Here is a 14,546-nt window from a genome sequence, read left to right as displayed (position 1 = left end):
GGCAGTGCCGCGGGCAGTGGTGCCCCCGCACCCCTGCCGGCACCCCCAGCCCACAGGTGACACCTCCTTCTTGCCAACCCTCGGTTAAAAGGAAATGGGGAAATCTTTGCAAATGAAAAGCTGATTGAGCTGTGACTTCAGCGTGGGAGGGGGGTGATCATTTCAGTGTCATCTTTCCCTTTTTCTTGTTTTTTACCCGCTGGGCTCACAGGGGCTGAGGTGTTCCCACCCCGCGCTCCTCGCCGTTCTGCTGGAACGGAGGAAGGAGCAATTGATGGGCATCACATTTCAAATCTCTGTCTGCCCCAGAGGAATCATCTTTGCGTCATAAAAGCCTCCATCCCGTGTTACATGACGTGGAGAAAACCTGATGGATGACCTGGCCTTTGCCTGGAGAAACGCTGGGGCTCCACGTCCTGTCCTCTGCAGGGTTTGGCAGTCAGGATGCAGATGCATCCGAAGAGATGACATACAGCTCCTGCCTTCCGCTGTCACAAGCAGAGGCTCTAGTTTTGACAGGCGTTCAGGCTCTGGAGACGCTCCTCCCAATGGGAATTAGGGATGTGAACGTCTGGTTCTGAAGTCCTGGCTGAGTTAGGTTTGGTAAAAGCTCTTGAGAGGGAAAGAAGCTTTGGGCTGGTTGTTTGGGCCGACTTTGGTCCCTGGCTGCCCTGGGAAAACTGATGCCATGCCAACGTGGGGCAACGGCTCCAGAGCCAGCAGCGCCCGCAGCCAGCCTGCTGCCCGGAGGCTGCTGGAGCACCAGGATTTCTGGCCCCCCCCGAGCAGAGAGAGGGGCAGCGGGTGAATCAGCCTCGCACCGCTGCCGGCTCCTCTGCTCGTGGCGGCACCACAGCTGCCTCCTCCAGGCATCCTTCGGAGCAATGGAAAGCAATCGGAGCGCGCCGAGGCCAAGGTTTCCCAACGCCTGGTCGCAGGATCGCCAGCGTCCTGGCAGCCGGCGCCTCTCCTCCCCTCGCCGGAGCGATTGCCTGGCTCCCCCACGCGCAGGACGCCCCTCAGTCCTGCGTCGCTGCTTTGGGCGTTGCTTCCAACCCACAGTCTGAAACACGGGACACGTTAACCCAACAGAAATAACTGGATTTGTGGCCTAAAACTGCCGCAGTGGCTCCACTCAGCTGGCGGGGACCTGCATGTGGCTGTGGTGACGACGGCGCAGTACGAGCGCAGTAGCAGCACGTTGCTGTTAAAGCCTTTGCGAATCTCCAGAGGGTAAATACTCAGGAGGTCAACTTCATTCTCATGTACGTTCACGTTTAGAGGAGCAATCGTAGCTTTACGCGGCTACGGAGTGACTCACTCTCCTGTCGCCAGGTAATGTGCACGAGCAAAATGCTTTTTCTTCTTGAAGAGTAGTTTAGACTTGGTTTTCCTTCGCTTGCTCTCCTTTCATTTGCATAGGTATCTGATTTACAGTTGTTTTGGGGCTGTTTCGCAGGTGCATAGTTGGAATAACAACAATAAAATATATGAAGGGACAAGAAATAGCTGAAATCATTAAGTGGAAAAATGAAAATAAAATATGAATAAATAATTATAGGGAAATGTTATGTCTTAGTGATATAATGCAGTGCTCTGCAGAGAGATCCAGGCTAGTGTGGGCACTGGCAGTTGTTTAGCTGGGCTACATGTGATTTGGCCTGGACTAATGGCCCATTTCCCGTCAGAGCTCGTTAGCTCGGGCTGGGTGTCCTGCTAACAGGCTCTTCTGTAGCTGTGCTCTGCGTGATGCTGCAGCATTCAGCATAGAGGATGTCTGTGGTGGTCTAATTGTCATATCAACTTCAGCATGATAAGTCATGACGGTTTCCCCCCACCAATATGTAAGGCAGCAGTGACCCAAGCTTAACTTTTTCATGGTACCCGATGCCTTTATATAGCTATATGTCTATATTATGCAAAAGTTGGCTTTAAAAGGACCCATTTTCAGGACCTCTACCGGCTGTCCTTTTAAAGAAGAGGGAAAAATGAAGGTGAAATCCTCTGTGTGTGTGTGTGTGTATGGGCAGGACCGTCGGTGTGGATTTTCTGCAACGAAAGAAGGGGGGCCGTCGTGCCTCTGGGACCACCACGTGGTCCCGTTCCGGTTGTACCTACGGCGGTGCAAAGCCCCTCCGCTCAGCACGTGCGTGTGTCCTCAGCAGGGGCGTGTGCTGGGGAGGGGGGACGTGGGTGTCCAGCTGGGCTGCAGAGCTGCCTCCCGGCAGAGGTGGGTGGGTCGGAAGCGAAGGCAAAGCAGTGGTGCGGGGGCTCAATCCGCAGTGGTCGTGAGCGGGGAAAGAAGGGCAGTGACAGCAGAAGGGGAACAGTTTACTCCATCTGCTGCGTGAAGATTTTTTTCCTTAACCGCTCCCCAAAAGATACGCTCCTGAATGTCTTCCTGGCTATCGCGGTTGACAATCTGGCAAATGCCCAAGAGCTGACCAAGGTATGTATGAGGCTTCTGTTTCTTCAAACTTAGACCACGCTGCTGGATCTAAAGCACACGTTACCGACCCTTCCAGGCGCCCTGAGGTTTCCTCTAGAGCCTGTTCATGCCGTATCTCTCTTTACCAGTTTGCATTGCAGAGAGGGACCTAGAGTTTTATTCTTGCTCAGGTTTGGTTTTTTTCAGGCTTGTTTCAGTGGACTATTTCATGTTCTTTAGTTTCATTTTGTCACAGAGTGGGCAGTGGATGTTGCCCACCTCATGCTCATGCTGCATGGAGGTGCAGAGGCATTCATAGCATTTGCTCTTTTGAAGAGCAGAGGCGAAGCAATTAAGGGGTTTTGGCTGGCTTGAAGCTTCGACATGGGGAAACGCAGGTGTTGTAGTGCTGGTTTTGCTGTCTCACGCCAATGTTTCATACCTTGCTGAGTTTTGGGATGAATCAAAGAATTTTCTCCAATCAACTCCCTGGAAAACAACTTGCAGGGGCTGTTGTGAATACTTAGTGAAGGTGTTACAACCTTCCTGCTTCTCACCAGGTGCAAGAGAAATCGGAGGCACCAGCCCAAGCACGGGCAGAAAGCCAGGTCCTGGCAAGAGATCGAAACAACACCAACATAACTTTACTGTAATGCGCAGCTTTATAGCGGAGCATTCCCTATGGAGAAAAACTTGCAGCCTTGGTATCGCGCGGGAGGGACTGTAAGCGCTGCAGTTTGTATTCGTATTATTACCTACTTTTGATTTCTCGTTGTAGCGTACTCAGTTGTGTTTATGAGGCAGCGTTAGGTCTCGTTTGCACATTTCTAGCTCGTTCTCACCAAGCGGATAAAAATCCTGCACACCCCGTTGCTGCGCTGCTGCCATCGCCGCAAGTCACGGTGACCCGCTGGTGGCGAAAGGAGCGCCGCACCCACCTTAGGGGTTGTGTTTTACAAGCTTTAGCTTATATACTCCTTATGGGATAAGAGGACCACTAACCACGTGCTTATGCAGCAGTGGGCAAGGACGCTTTCTCTTTTTAGAGTCGTAGGAAGGTGCAGTAGTTCATGGATACGCGATGCAACTCCGCAGTTCAGGGACACAGAGACCTCTAGGAGTTTCCTCCCCCGCTCCAGCTGCCGAAGAGCAAAGCGGCCAACCATTCCCAGTTAAAATCCACATCTCTGTCGCAGCTGAGCTTGTCTTTACCAGCTCTCCTTTTCTGCTGTGGAGCTGCCTGACTGGCTTCAGCTTCCAGCTATGACTGGAGCCTTGTTTCCTGACAGCCGATAGCCAGCGCAGGGGCTGGTGGCTCTCAGGTGTATCATAAATGTTCCTCTGCCTCTGAGACCAGGTTCTGCATCCCTCCCCTCTTACAGTGCAGCTCAGGCCTCTGCTTAATGGCTCTCAGTGTTTGTTTGGGGTTTTTTTCTGGGAAGTTTTTCCCCTTACAGCAGCTCAGCCGTTTCTGTTCTTTCTAAAGCCCACAGAAATCTCCAGCCCAGAGGCATGCATCCCCCCAGCCTCTTCAGGAGATTTCCGGGCATCCCTTGCAAAGAGGAAGGATCAGACCCAGCACAATTCTTGGATAACGAAGCTCATTCGACTTCTTTCTAATCCTTTTAGTGCTTTCTTGTGAATATTTCAGCAGCTGACTGGGACAGTTAGAAACCCGACTTTGTTGGTGTTTGTAAAGTATAATTAAATATTGATGGATTCAGCGGCATTGCCAAATCGTAAAGCTTCTTGAGAAACTCTTTTTCTGCTTTCATTTTATTTATGATCCCAAAAAATCACTCGGGCTTTCAAAAGAAGAGGAAAAAGATAAAAGTAATTCAATTATATAGCGTACCTGGAGAATGAGGGGTTTATTGCTAAGTAAATATGATAATGCAAAACCAAAAATGGCCCAGAGGTGTAATGAAGTTACTTGGGAGTCAGTTGATCTCAGGAGACGTTCTTGACATTTACGCTGTAAAACTGATCGAGATCGGTGCGGTGTACAACGTGGGAAAACCATAAGCAGTTTGCAACTGCCTGTGTTGTGGAAAGACAGAAAGCTCTCCAGCTAACCTTCAGGACCGAAACATTTCAACCAACATTTCCCCTTCTGGATGCTAATTTGGGCTTCTCTTATCGTGGCATCTGAACATTTCTCGGTAGGCTCAGCTAGGCCTTGTGACCTGCAAGAGAAGTTATCAGAATTGTAACTATATTTAACTTAAGCTTGATCATCCAACTGTGTTACAAAACTCGCCAGTACTTTGGAATGACGCATTGGGGGGGGGACGGGAATCACCTTCTTTGCTTTGAATAGATAAAGAATCTGTTCTCCAGCCTCTGTCTCTCTGTCCCCAGGTCCCTCTCCTCCTCTCTCTGTGCTGGCTCTCCCTTATCGCTGACTTAAACTCTGCCAACGTAATTCCTAGTGCTTTCTCAGAACTGCCCTGAATCTCTTTGGGTTGCTTACCCTCTAGTTTTTTCCAAGTATCGGCAGGTTTTTCTTCCTGTTCGCTTATTCAGAGTGGAATCTAAAATTGCCCCCAAAATCTGCTTTTAAAATCTTCTCTCCGCTGACCATCCCACAATGTCATCGGTGACACAGGGCAGTTTGTTCTTTATCCTCACCAAACTGGCATGTAAAGCCGCCACAGGTGACCCTTTATTTTCCTAAATATCCTAAAGCACAAAGCGTGTTCGCTGATCTCTGCACCGCCAGCAGTCCCTGAGAAAGCAGTCTGAAAACATGCAATGTGGGATAGGAGAGATGGGTGAATTTTATATAAAAATATATATAAAGAAGTTGAGAAATCCCCCGAAGTGAGCGGCAAAGACAAGAGTCTTACAGCCGTGAAGACCCCTCCTCCTCCTTCCCAATGGAGACTGGTTTAATTGGGTGAACTTAATAAAGAACAGTCAGTGTTAACCATGCACATCGTTATGGGTAGCACCAAAGATGGATTTTGCCAGGCGATAAACTGTGTGGTTTAAATGAAGTTTTAGAGCTCTAGAGAAGAGAAAGGAAATGTAGAAGAGACATGTCCTTATAGGAAGGGCCTTTATTTGTGCTTGTCCCTATATAATGGTGGTGACAGTTGAGCTGCCAGAGCTGGGCTGTTGGTGGAAGGTGGGATGGGTTGGTGGGTGGATGGATGGATGGATGGATGGATGGATGGATGGATGGATGGATGGATGGATGGATGCTCTCGTCACAGCTCAGAGCTGGCTTCAGTCATGCACTCTTACACCCCTGCACGCAGAACAAGATGAGCCTGTGTCCCAGTGAGACCTTGCAGTGTAAGAATCGGGCAAAAAATTAATTAATTTTTGTAGTGATCTGCACTCTCTGGGTGGAAGGAGCTACAGAAATATTCTTAAGCATTCATCTGCTGAAGAGTGTACTTGTGCTGAGTTAGGGATGACTGTGTTTATAATGACAATGGATATTTTCTGCTGTTGCTTTGAGATATTGAATCCAGCAGAATTACTCATGAACAAGGGAGAACGGAGTTCAAGCTACAAATTTTAAAAAGATGGTAAAAACTGCACCTGGTGCTTTAGGTGCAATGAAGGAAAAATCAAGAGCCTTTGAATGTATGTAATTTTAACATTGCTAGAGAGTCCTCAAGAGAAAAAACAACTTGAAGATACCTTCTGAATGAAAGGAAAACCTTAAAAGCCTTCTTATTGGGGACCTTATTCCTCGAAGATTCATATTCTGCAGATACTCATGATTTACAATAAGGTTCCAACCATTGATAGATTTACTGGTGGTTGGTGGTTGAGAAATACTGACTTTGTGTAATTGTTTAGCAGGGCTTTTTTTCATGGCCTGTCTCAGGTTCTTCATTCACTACAGTAGGAATTTATTTGTTATAGGTCTGCTAATATTTGGAAAGGGGAAAAAGACAGAAGCTTTAATGGTAGCAGATTTTAAAAATTAATTTTCTATCATTTTATTTTCTTTCCAAAGGAGGAAAGAGAAACAGTTTCAAAATTAATTCAGATTAAACAGATAACACCAGAGTCAGAGCAAGGAGTTGTTTATGCATATGGTATTCAAGATGGATAAATCTACATGACTTCCTATTTCAAAGCTTGTCTTCAAAGATGTCTTACTGTCTGCTTTCATTATTTTAAGCATAACTCTTTCACCGCATTACCTCTGAAGAGCAGAGGTAGACCCGTGGCATTTCATAAAGTTTGACAGAAGAGCCTGTGACTGCTCTCATCTTGACGTGTGGTTATTCTTTGAATATGTGTGATGCTGATTTTGCCATCAGAGGGTCTGTGTTTATCCTGCCATGATTTTACTGTCTAATTTGACTGGCTAGAAAGTTCAAAGGAAATTTAACCTAGATGACCACTGAAGATGAACCAGGCTGTTTCTTTGCCTTTTGCCCCCATCTCATTGCTTAAGATCCTGTAGTTTGAATCTGAGCAGAATTTCTCTTGTCATTACACCAGATAGGAGGAAATAAATCACAGCTCTAGTCTGCGGGAGCTTGCAGTGCCAACAGAGGTTAAAAATCCACGTGATTTGGGGCTACACAGAAAGCATGAACGTAACCATCTTTCTGATTTATGCTTGAGTTTATGCTTTAATATGGCTCCTCCTTTCTGCTTTCAGCCTTTAAGCCCTCAGTGATTCAACTGAAATAAGTGGAAATATCTGGGGTAAAACTGGTGTGTTATTACACATGCAACACTGAGATAAATGGGGCTCCCTTCACCCCAGAAATGTCACACTCGTAGTCAGGTTTCTCCCTGCTCTGCCATAGTCTCCTACCCAAATGCTAAGTGATAAGAGAAGACCCAAGAGAGGTAAGAAAGCTTTGCAAGAGAGATGTGTTCTTGGTAAAAACGCACTGAGCACTTGACCAAACCTTGCGTTTCTCATCTCCACCAAGCTGTTGCTCTACCCAGGAGTCCTTGCAAGAAGTTGTGAAATTCTGCCTTATTTTAATGAATTTCCACAGTTCTCACAGTGTAACAGTGACGGTCACATACGATCTGTGCCTTGGGGAGCTCTGGTTATTGTCATTACGTGATGCATGCTCTGATCTCTCTTGTTTTTTGGCTCCAGGACGAGGAGGAGATGGAGGAAGCCACCAACCAAAAGCTCGCGCTGCAAAAGGCCAAGGAAGTGGCAGAAGTCAGCCCCATGTCTGCAGCTAACATTTCCATAGCCGCGTAAGCATTATTTTATTATTTGGGAAATTTATCATTTGGTTTCTGTTTTTCAGTGTCTGTTCAAGTGGAGCATCCCACAGTACTCTGTGAGCCCTTTTATGCCGTCTCTGTTACTTGACAGGGCTTTAGGTTGACTGAATACATCAGCGCTGATCGCTTAACGAGGAATTTGATTTTTTCTTTCAATTTGTTTTTCTTTGTAACACCTCATCTTTTGCCTTGTTATAAATAACTGTATTTTAGGATTTTTTTAAGCTGCCCTAGGATAGATTTCACCAGGTGAAGTGTTAACATTTCACTTTGGATTTTTAATTACGAGAGTTATGTGTGCACATAATGTATTAACTGTTCTTTAATGATCTCTGCTTCAAGAATTCAAGTGTGAAGGCATCCACCTAAATATCAGGCTGAAAAACATGCCTGAACACTCTTTGCCATTTGAAGGGGCGCTGGGTTGAATAAAATCAGGTATGCGAACAGTCGCTGGTTTGTAGCTAGAAACATCAATCTGCGTTTCCAGATGCAGGCGTTCCTGCACAGATGTGGACATAAGCACAAATTCTGACACCAGAGTCCTTAGGAAACGGTGCCTCAGGGCCCACCTTTTCATACACATTGACCTAAAACGAGTGAAAAATAAATATGTAGGTGGGAATACTTGCCTGGAGGTCAGTGCAGAGTTCTGCCTGCTTGGGGTTACGAGCCTGTGTTTGAGACATGCCTATCTTGAGTGGATTTGCTTAAAAGTATGTTCTTCTTAAGGGTTCATTTACCTTTTCCGGAATTTTAGTTATCGGGACTTCCAGCATCAAAAAATTTGGTTGTGCGTTTTATTGAGAGCTGCTGCTGTTTTCCGGCTCCCTTTTGCAGCGGAGACCTCCAAAAGCTGGAGCAGCTCAAGCATAGAAAAAGAAATTTCCTGTTCGATTTTATTCCAAACTATCTGAAATACAGCAGGATCCCTGCTTGTTCCTTCGCTGTAAATCTCTTGAGACCCTTGTTAGTGGGTGTTTAATCCACTACATCAAAGACAGTAGGCCAAATGGAGCCAGTTCATTATATGTGAAGGTAAAGAATATTATTAATTTGACTATTTTATTCCTCTTACTAATTTATTTTGCAATTATTGGTTTAATCAGTTCCTATTTATGCCATGTCTGTTTGTTGGTTTTGAACGTAATCCTTTTCTTAGAATGATTTCCTGTCCAGTCTTGAAAAGAAGTCAAATGAGGATATTTGCTCGTGTTCTTTGATGAATTTCCTGATACTGTTATTTTAAGATGCAAGATAATGATGCATATTTTCTTCTTTTTTAATCAAAAGCATAGTGCATGTGGAGATTTCTTAGAAACCAGAAGAAAAACCCACAACACTTTAATGGAGCTAAGATTTCATACCACAGTGTTGGTTGCTTAAAATAACCTTATTCCATGATTTTTCACCAGGCTTTCACCTGGTTTTCAATATCACAGGGTGAGTTTTGTGGCCACAATTGAAAGTGAGTACAAAATTGTGGATTTCTGCTTATTTTGCCTCAAATATCTGCCCAGATCCCTACATGCCACATTTGTACAGGCAGATAATTAGGCTTACAAGTGAACACGTTTGAAAGTGCAATCGATTGCTTCCACATCTACTAACCGTGACAACACCATGCATGCTGCGTGGGAGCCACCACCTAACAACCCTTGCGTGACTTCTCACTATCCCTCCTTCAGTGCCAGCGCGGTGCTTACGAGGCCTCTCGCAAAGCTTGCAGGACTTTAGTTTGGAAAAAGAACGCGCCAAGGTCAATAGGTTGACGACCAAATGGATAATGACATAGAGGAGAAGGCAAGGGAGAAGTTAGATGTTTTCTGAGAGAGAAATAAGTGTATGGATGGATTGCTGATTGATTATCCAAAAGATGATTTGATTAATACATAAATACATCCACAGTGAACTCCAAAGGGGCTTAGTAGCTACAGCTTTCAGGTTTGCAACACCTACCCCTTCGATACCTTTATCCGGTCCAGTAGGGCTGATGATAGGGACCCGTGGCTGACAGCCATTTCTACATTTCTTATGGTCTGAAGCTACACGGCGGTGCTGAAGACGAAGCAGATGCCGTGTGGATGGCAAGACCTGTCAGATCGAGCCTCTCAAGTCATTCAGAGCTGGACATACCAAGAATGAAAACGTGCTGGGGATGCTTGGAAACAGGATTTTTTGGGATGTGGAAATATCACTGCAAAAAGACAACACCCATAGAGCTTGTGTACCCCTAAGTGGGTGGCAAGCAGGGGCTGGGAAAAACTGGGACTGAGCTACCAAAGGCCTGCTGCAAAGGTGGGTCCACCCTACCAGTTTATATTTCCATTTTCTCCGAAAGAATAATTCATTAGTTTTAGAATTTGATTTTACTTTTGTAACATATGAAAAGGAATTTCTATAACAACAGGCATCTATTAGCATGGATCAATGTTCTGAAAACATACATGTTTTTTCTACCTGCATCAATCAAAACAGGTCTTTTAGGTGTTACCAGAGGGCACCATGACTTGCATTTCCTTAGTCATGATGTTCATGTTCCTGGCATGCTTGTCCACCTCCCACAGAGGTCATAAAGCCATCCTGGGGCTGAGTCTGGTGAAAAGTCGTACCGGTTGTTCTGCTGTTTCACCAGCAAGGTGCTGAGCCTGCCGTTTTGCTTCTTTCCCTTGTCAGTCCTACATCAAGGACTGCGCGCGTGTATCTTCCCCTGAGCCATCGCATACTCTGCGTCTTGTACCTGCTCCTCGGCCTCGGGCAGTTTTCCTGTGGGAATACAGCATGCGCTCGTGGTTCGTATGCTCCTGTGCCCGCAGTTCATCTGCACCGGTTCTTCTGCTTTCCTCTGCTATTCCAGCCTCTCTTCACAACTGAGCTCCAGAAAATGTTCTATTTATTGCATCAGTTGCAAACTGTAATTCCCTGGACTTAAGGAACTGGTTGCTTATTTAGGGTGACAGCTTGCTTGGAGGGTTCGAAGAGGTACCTTCACCCTTACACATGCAACAGGCTGCTGTGTGGGCCGTGAAGTGTTTTGTGATTGATAGATGGTGAAGCGCTACCGTGTCATGGGGATCTGTTTTAATAATATACTCATTATTACAATGGAGTTGAGATATTTATTACTCAAAGTGCTTTATTACAATGGAGTTGAGATATTTATTACGAAGTGCTTTATTACAATATTCTACCTGCATTCGATTTGCAGCTCCTACTGCATCGATCTCCCAGGACTTCTGTAGTTTATCTTTTGCTCTGCCAAAGGGACCGAATCTGAACAGATTTGTCCAACCACAGTTTGCGTTTTCACCTGGTGAACTCTATCCTGAGAGGGCCTTTTTGTTTTGTGGTTTTTCAAGGTTAAAAGCTGGGACGGTACATTGTTCTTGTCATTGTTGTAATGTTTGGTTTAAAACAGAATATCTGTTTAACATGTGTTATTGTGTTTTAATTTGAGCCCATTGTTTCATTCTTATTTTTGTCAATTTTTTTGTTTTGTTTTCCGTTTAGCATTTTCCTTGCTTTGTTGTTTCTGGAGGTGAGTTTCTGGGTTTGTTCAGTCTGCCCAGCATTGTCTTGAAGACCCTCTGTTTCGTACGATGTTTAAACCACTCAGCCTCTTGAACTGAGCGACTGTACAGACCGACGGGTCTTTAGAGCAAACCATTGGTGCAGCTTCCTGGGCAGCGAGAATGGTGAAGGGGGAAAAGGGGGCAGTTACGCAGGTGATGGATGTGCAAAGCGCTTTGTGATCCCACTGTAAAGGCACCAGCGGAAGGAGAGCTGTCAGGCTCATTCCCGTGGGTGACGTGAAGACCCCGGAGCAAACACAGATTTATCTTCTGTATTTGCCTAACCCAAAGCCTGAATTCCCCGCATTTGGGTTCCTCCTCCACCTTTTCTATTCCGCCCAGAGATGCACCAATGGCACGTACAAAAGGGGCTGCGATAAGCACGCCAGCCCAGCGCGGGCCAGCAGACCAGCCGGAGAGGTCACAAGCTGCGGCTCAGCCGGAACCCACAGCCCATGTCTTTTTCCAATGGCTGCTCTTCACCTTTTCCTGGAAAAAGTCTTAAAATAGCAATCACAACAGGAAGCAAATAGTAAATTTGTAGGAACCCCCTAAGCAGTTATGCTGAAGTCATGCTGAGTGAAACTTTCTGCATTTAGTTACTTATGGGGCTTTTTTAACTCCGTGTGGTAATGGGTTACAGTTGTAGCCAGACCCAAGGAGGTTATTTAAGCTTAAGTTATAGGGTGCGAGTTCTGGATGGGAGCAGTACTTCCCAGATGTGGTGGATGAAACTTTGTAGAAAGTGGCAGAGACAGTTCATGCAACGTGGGCACCAGAGCCAAGCACTGTCTATAGAATTGCCCACTACTGTTTTTCAAAGTTATACATGCTTCCCAGCACCACCTTCCAACCTCTAAAGACCTCTTCCCCGCTCCAGGCTCTGACTGGTTTCTGCTGGTCCCTCACATGGTTCAAAGTAGTTTGCATTTTAATTGCATGCCTGTTAATGTGGACGAGCTGACTACTTGTTAGAGAAGTGCCAAGAGCAGACACAGGTGGCACATCATTTCACAGTGACTTCTCAGAGGCGTCTGTCCCTTTTGTACAGGTCTGGGGATGAAGGGCAGGGGGGGAGTTGCTCTGTTTCTCCAGGACGTTTTCCACCTCAGAGGCTCCATATTTTCCTTTTGTCTTGGGAACACTGTGGTGTGTTTCCACATCCCTGTTGGGCTGTCAGTACCAACAGAACCCAGCAAGAAGTGTGCCTGAACACCCAGCCCATAAAACAAACGTCACGTGTTGGGTGTTGTGTAGACTAGAAGAGGTGTTCTTTTTCTCTTGCTGGCCTGTGATTTCTTCCCTGTAATTTTTCCCCTGAAGTGTGTTGATGTGTGAGGTACTGTCATTCCTCGTGTTAGCTTACCTTTTTGCCCTTGCTGTTGGTGTAACGGTGACTCAGCTACACCTAAAGGCACTCTCTGGTACTCTGTCCCTCATGGATGGTAAGTAGCATCAAGCAAAGCTTGAGTACTTCTGTCATTTTGCTTTGGGAAAGGAGGCTGTCTTCACTTCGTGGCTCTACACCCTGCAGTTCCAGCACAAATTTAGTCAAATTTACGGTTCAAAAAAGCGGACTCCAGCAACGGGAGCAGAGGAGTGAACCCGGAGTGCTGCAGGTCTTGCATAACGTTGGCTGGCCAAGTTACAAGGATACTTGGCAGCGTCAGAGCGTGGCCTCTGTCCCGCACTGCACCAAATGAGGCAGGGACAGACGCAAAGGTTCCTCCAAACCTCCTGCTGAGGGATGTCGAGATCTGCTTTCAGCAATTAAAAGCAAAATTTCCCCAGCGTTGGTGCTGACTCTCAGGTAGATCAGGGCAGCCCAGTACATTCTCCTCCATCACGAGTTTTCCACCTGTTTTGCCCAAAGAAATTTCTTACCTACACTTGAGGCATTTGTGCAGTCAGGGGCTTGTTCTCTGCAGGTTGTAGTCGATATCCTGGGGGTTCAGTATCCAGCCAAAGAGTAAAAGGATCTTGAGAAACCTGGAGACAATAATTTTCCTGGCAAGCAAGCAGGGCGTGCCAGCCCCACTTTGACTCCTGCTCCCATCTCATTTGGCATGGTACAAACATAGAAATACTGCAGTCTAGGCAAAATACTTTACCTGACTGTTCAGCAGATTATTTGCTCTAAGCAAAACTTTCATGATGCTTTTCATAATTTGTTTTATATTTGTTCCAGATTCCTTGAACTCTGGATTGTTGTGTTATATACTTTACCTGGGCCAACATTTCTGTTCAGAATAATCTGTTAATTTTAAATAAATGTATATTTAAAACTCAACTTACATGGTATCCAAAGAATATCAGATTTTAACTGGACCTTCTGTTTGCTGGTATTCATTGTTAACTGATTGAAACTCATGGAAGCAGGAGAAAAAATGCTGCAACTGGAAAGGCAAATTTGGGAGGTGAAGGGATTTTCTTTTCAGTCTTAGGGAGGGTTCTTCAGAGGAGGTAGGTTTATAAAAATCATTGTTTATGAAAAAATTAACCCCTCAATCCAAGATCAAAGATATTTGGAATCGTGTTTTCCTGTAGATTCCCTGCCAAAGGAAGAACAAACTGTGTAATTCAGCCATTTCCGTATCTAGAACCCCCCATGTATCACGGCGTTTATACAAACAGTGGATGGAGGAGAATCTACAAAATCACTTGTGAACTACACCAAGCCCCTTTCAATAACGCGTAATCCCCCGCCGAAGCTGCGGCAGACCCGTGGTGTTTGGAGGCAGTGAGCCGCGTCCGGACGGTCCGAGCTCCGGCACGTCCCTGTGCCTGCCCGAGGAGAGCGGTAGGTGCCTCTGGAGAGCAAACCCGAGGCAGGGACCGAGCAGGAGCAGCTGCTGGGGCTCAGATGGGTTTTGGTTCTCTGGATGTGGTCCAGGGTCCTCCCTCCAGCCCAGGCTCTTCTCCCTGCTAAGACTTCTTCCCCGTGTCACAGGGCCAGAGTGGGGATTAGCATCCTGCTCCCACTTTGACATAATTATTCGCAGCACGGCTATAAAAGCAATCAGCACCAGTTTCTGCAAAGACCTCTGCCCTGAGGTCCCAAAGATGACTTCTGCGGAGGACTTTCACTCTGTGAGTATAGCATACGGAGGCATAAAGTCCTAATGTCATCGTGTGGCTTTTGGTTCACCTTTTAATTTTTTTCCCGTTTGGTTCCATTTCTGATTCTTTGGTTGTTTCCCTGTTAACTAGAAGGTGGTGTGTCTGTGGCTTCCACACTTTCTGAAGCTTGCCTGGTCTCCTACCAAGATGCACGCTGCAGTCTGCATTCGATAGGACACAGCCTGTATGAGTTTCCTCCC

At 46.1% G+C, this 14,546-nt stretch overlaps 1 protein-coding gene across 1 annotated transcript in view; it reads left to right on the top strand.

Annotated features, from left to right (window-relative positions):
* The window catches only part of LOC104624072 (voltage-dependent N-type calcium channel subunit alpha-1B-like), a gene marked incomplete at both ends in the record, with an annotated part of 57,951 nt that overhangs the window by 10,267 nt on the left and 33,138 nt on the right, over nt 1-14,546 (top strand). Inside the window, 2 exons of the mRNA XM_010291338.1 lie at nt 2,382-2,449; nt 7,518-7,624. Coding sequence (XP_010289640.1) covers nt 2,382-2,449; nt 7,518-7,624 — 175 coding nt within the window. The remainder of the gene's footprint in view (nt 1-2,381; nt 2,450-7,517; nt 7,625-14,546) is intronic.

Source organism: Phaethon lepturus, unplaced genomic scaffold (genome assembly GCF_000687285.1).
Source record: "Phaethon lepturus isolate BGI_N335 unplaced genomic scaffold, ASM68728v1 scaffold19167, whole genome shotgun sequence".
NCBI classification, from domain to species: domain Eukaryota; kingdom Metazoa; phylum Chordata; class Aves; order Phaethontiformes; family Phaethontidae; genus Phaethon; species Phaethon lepturus.
The sequence above is the reverse complement of the archived record's forward strand: the minus strand, read 5'-3'. Positions and strand labels throughout refer to the sequence as shown.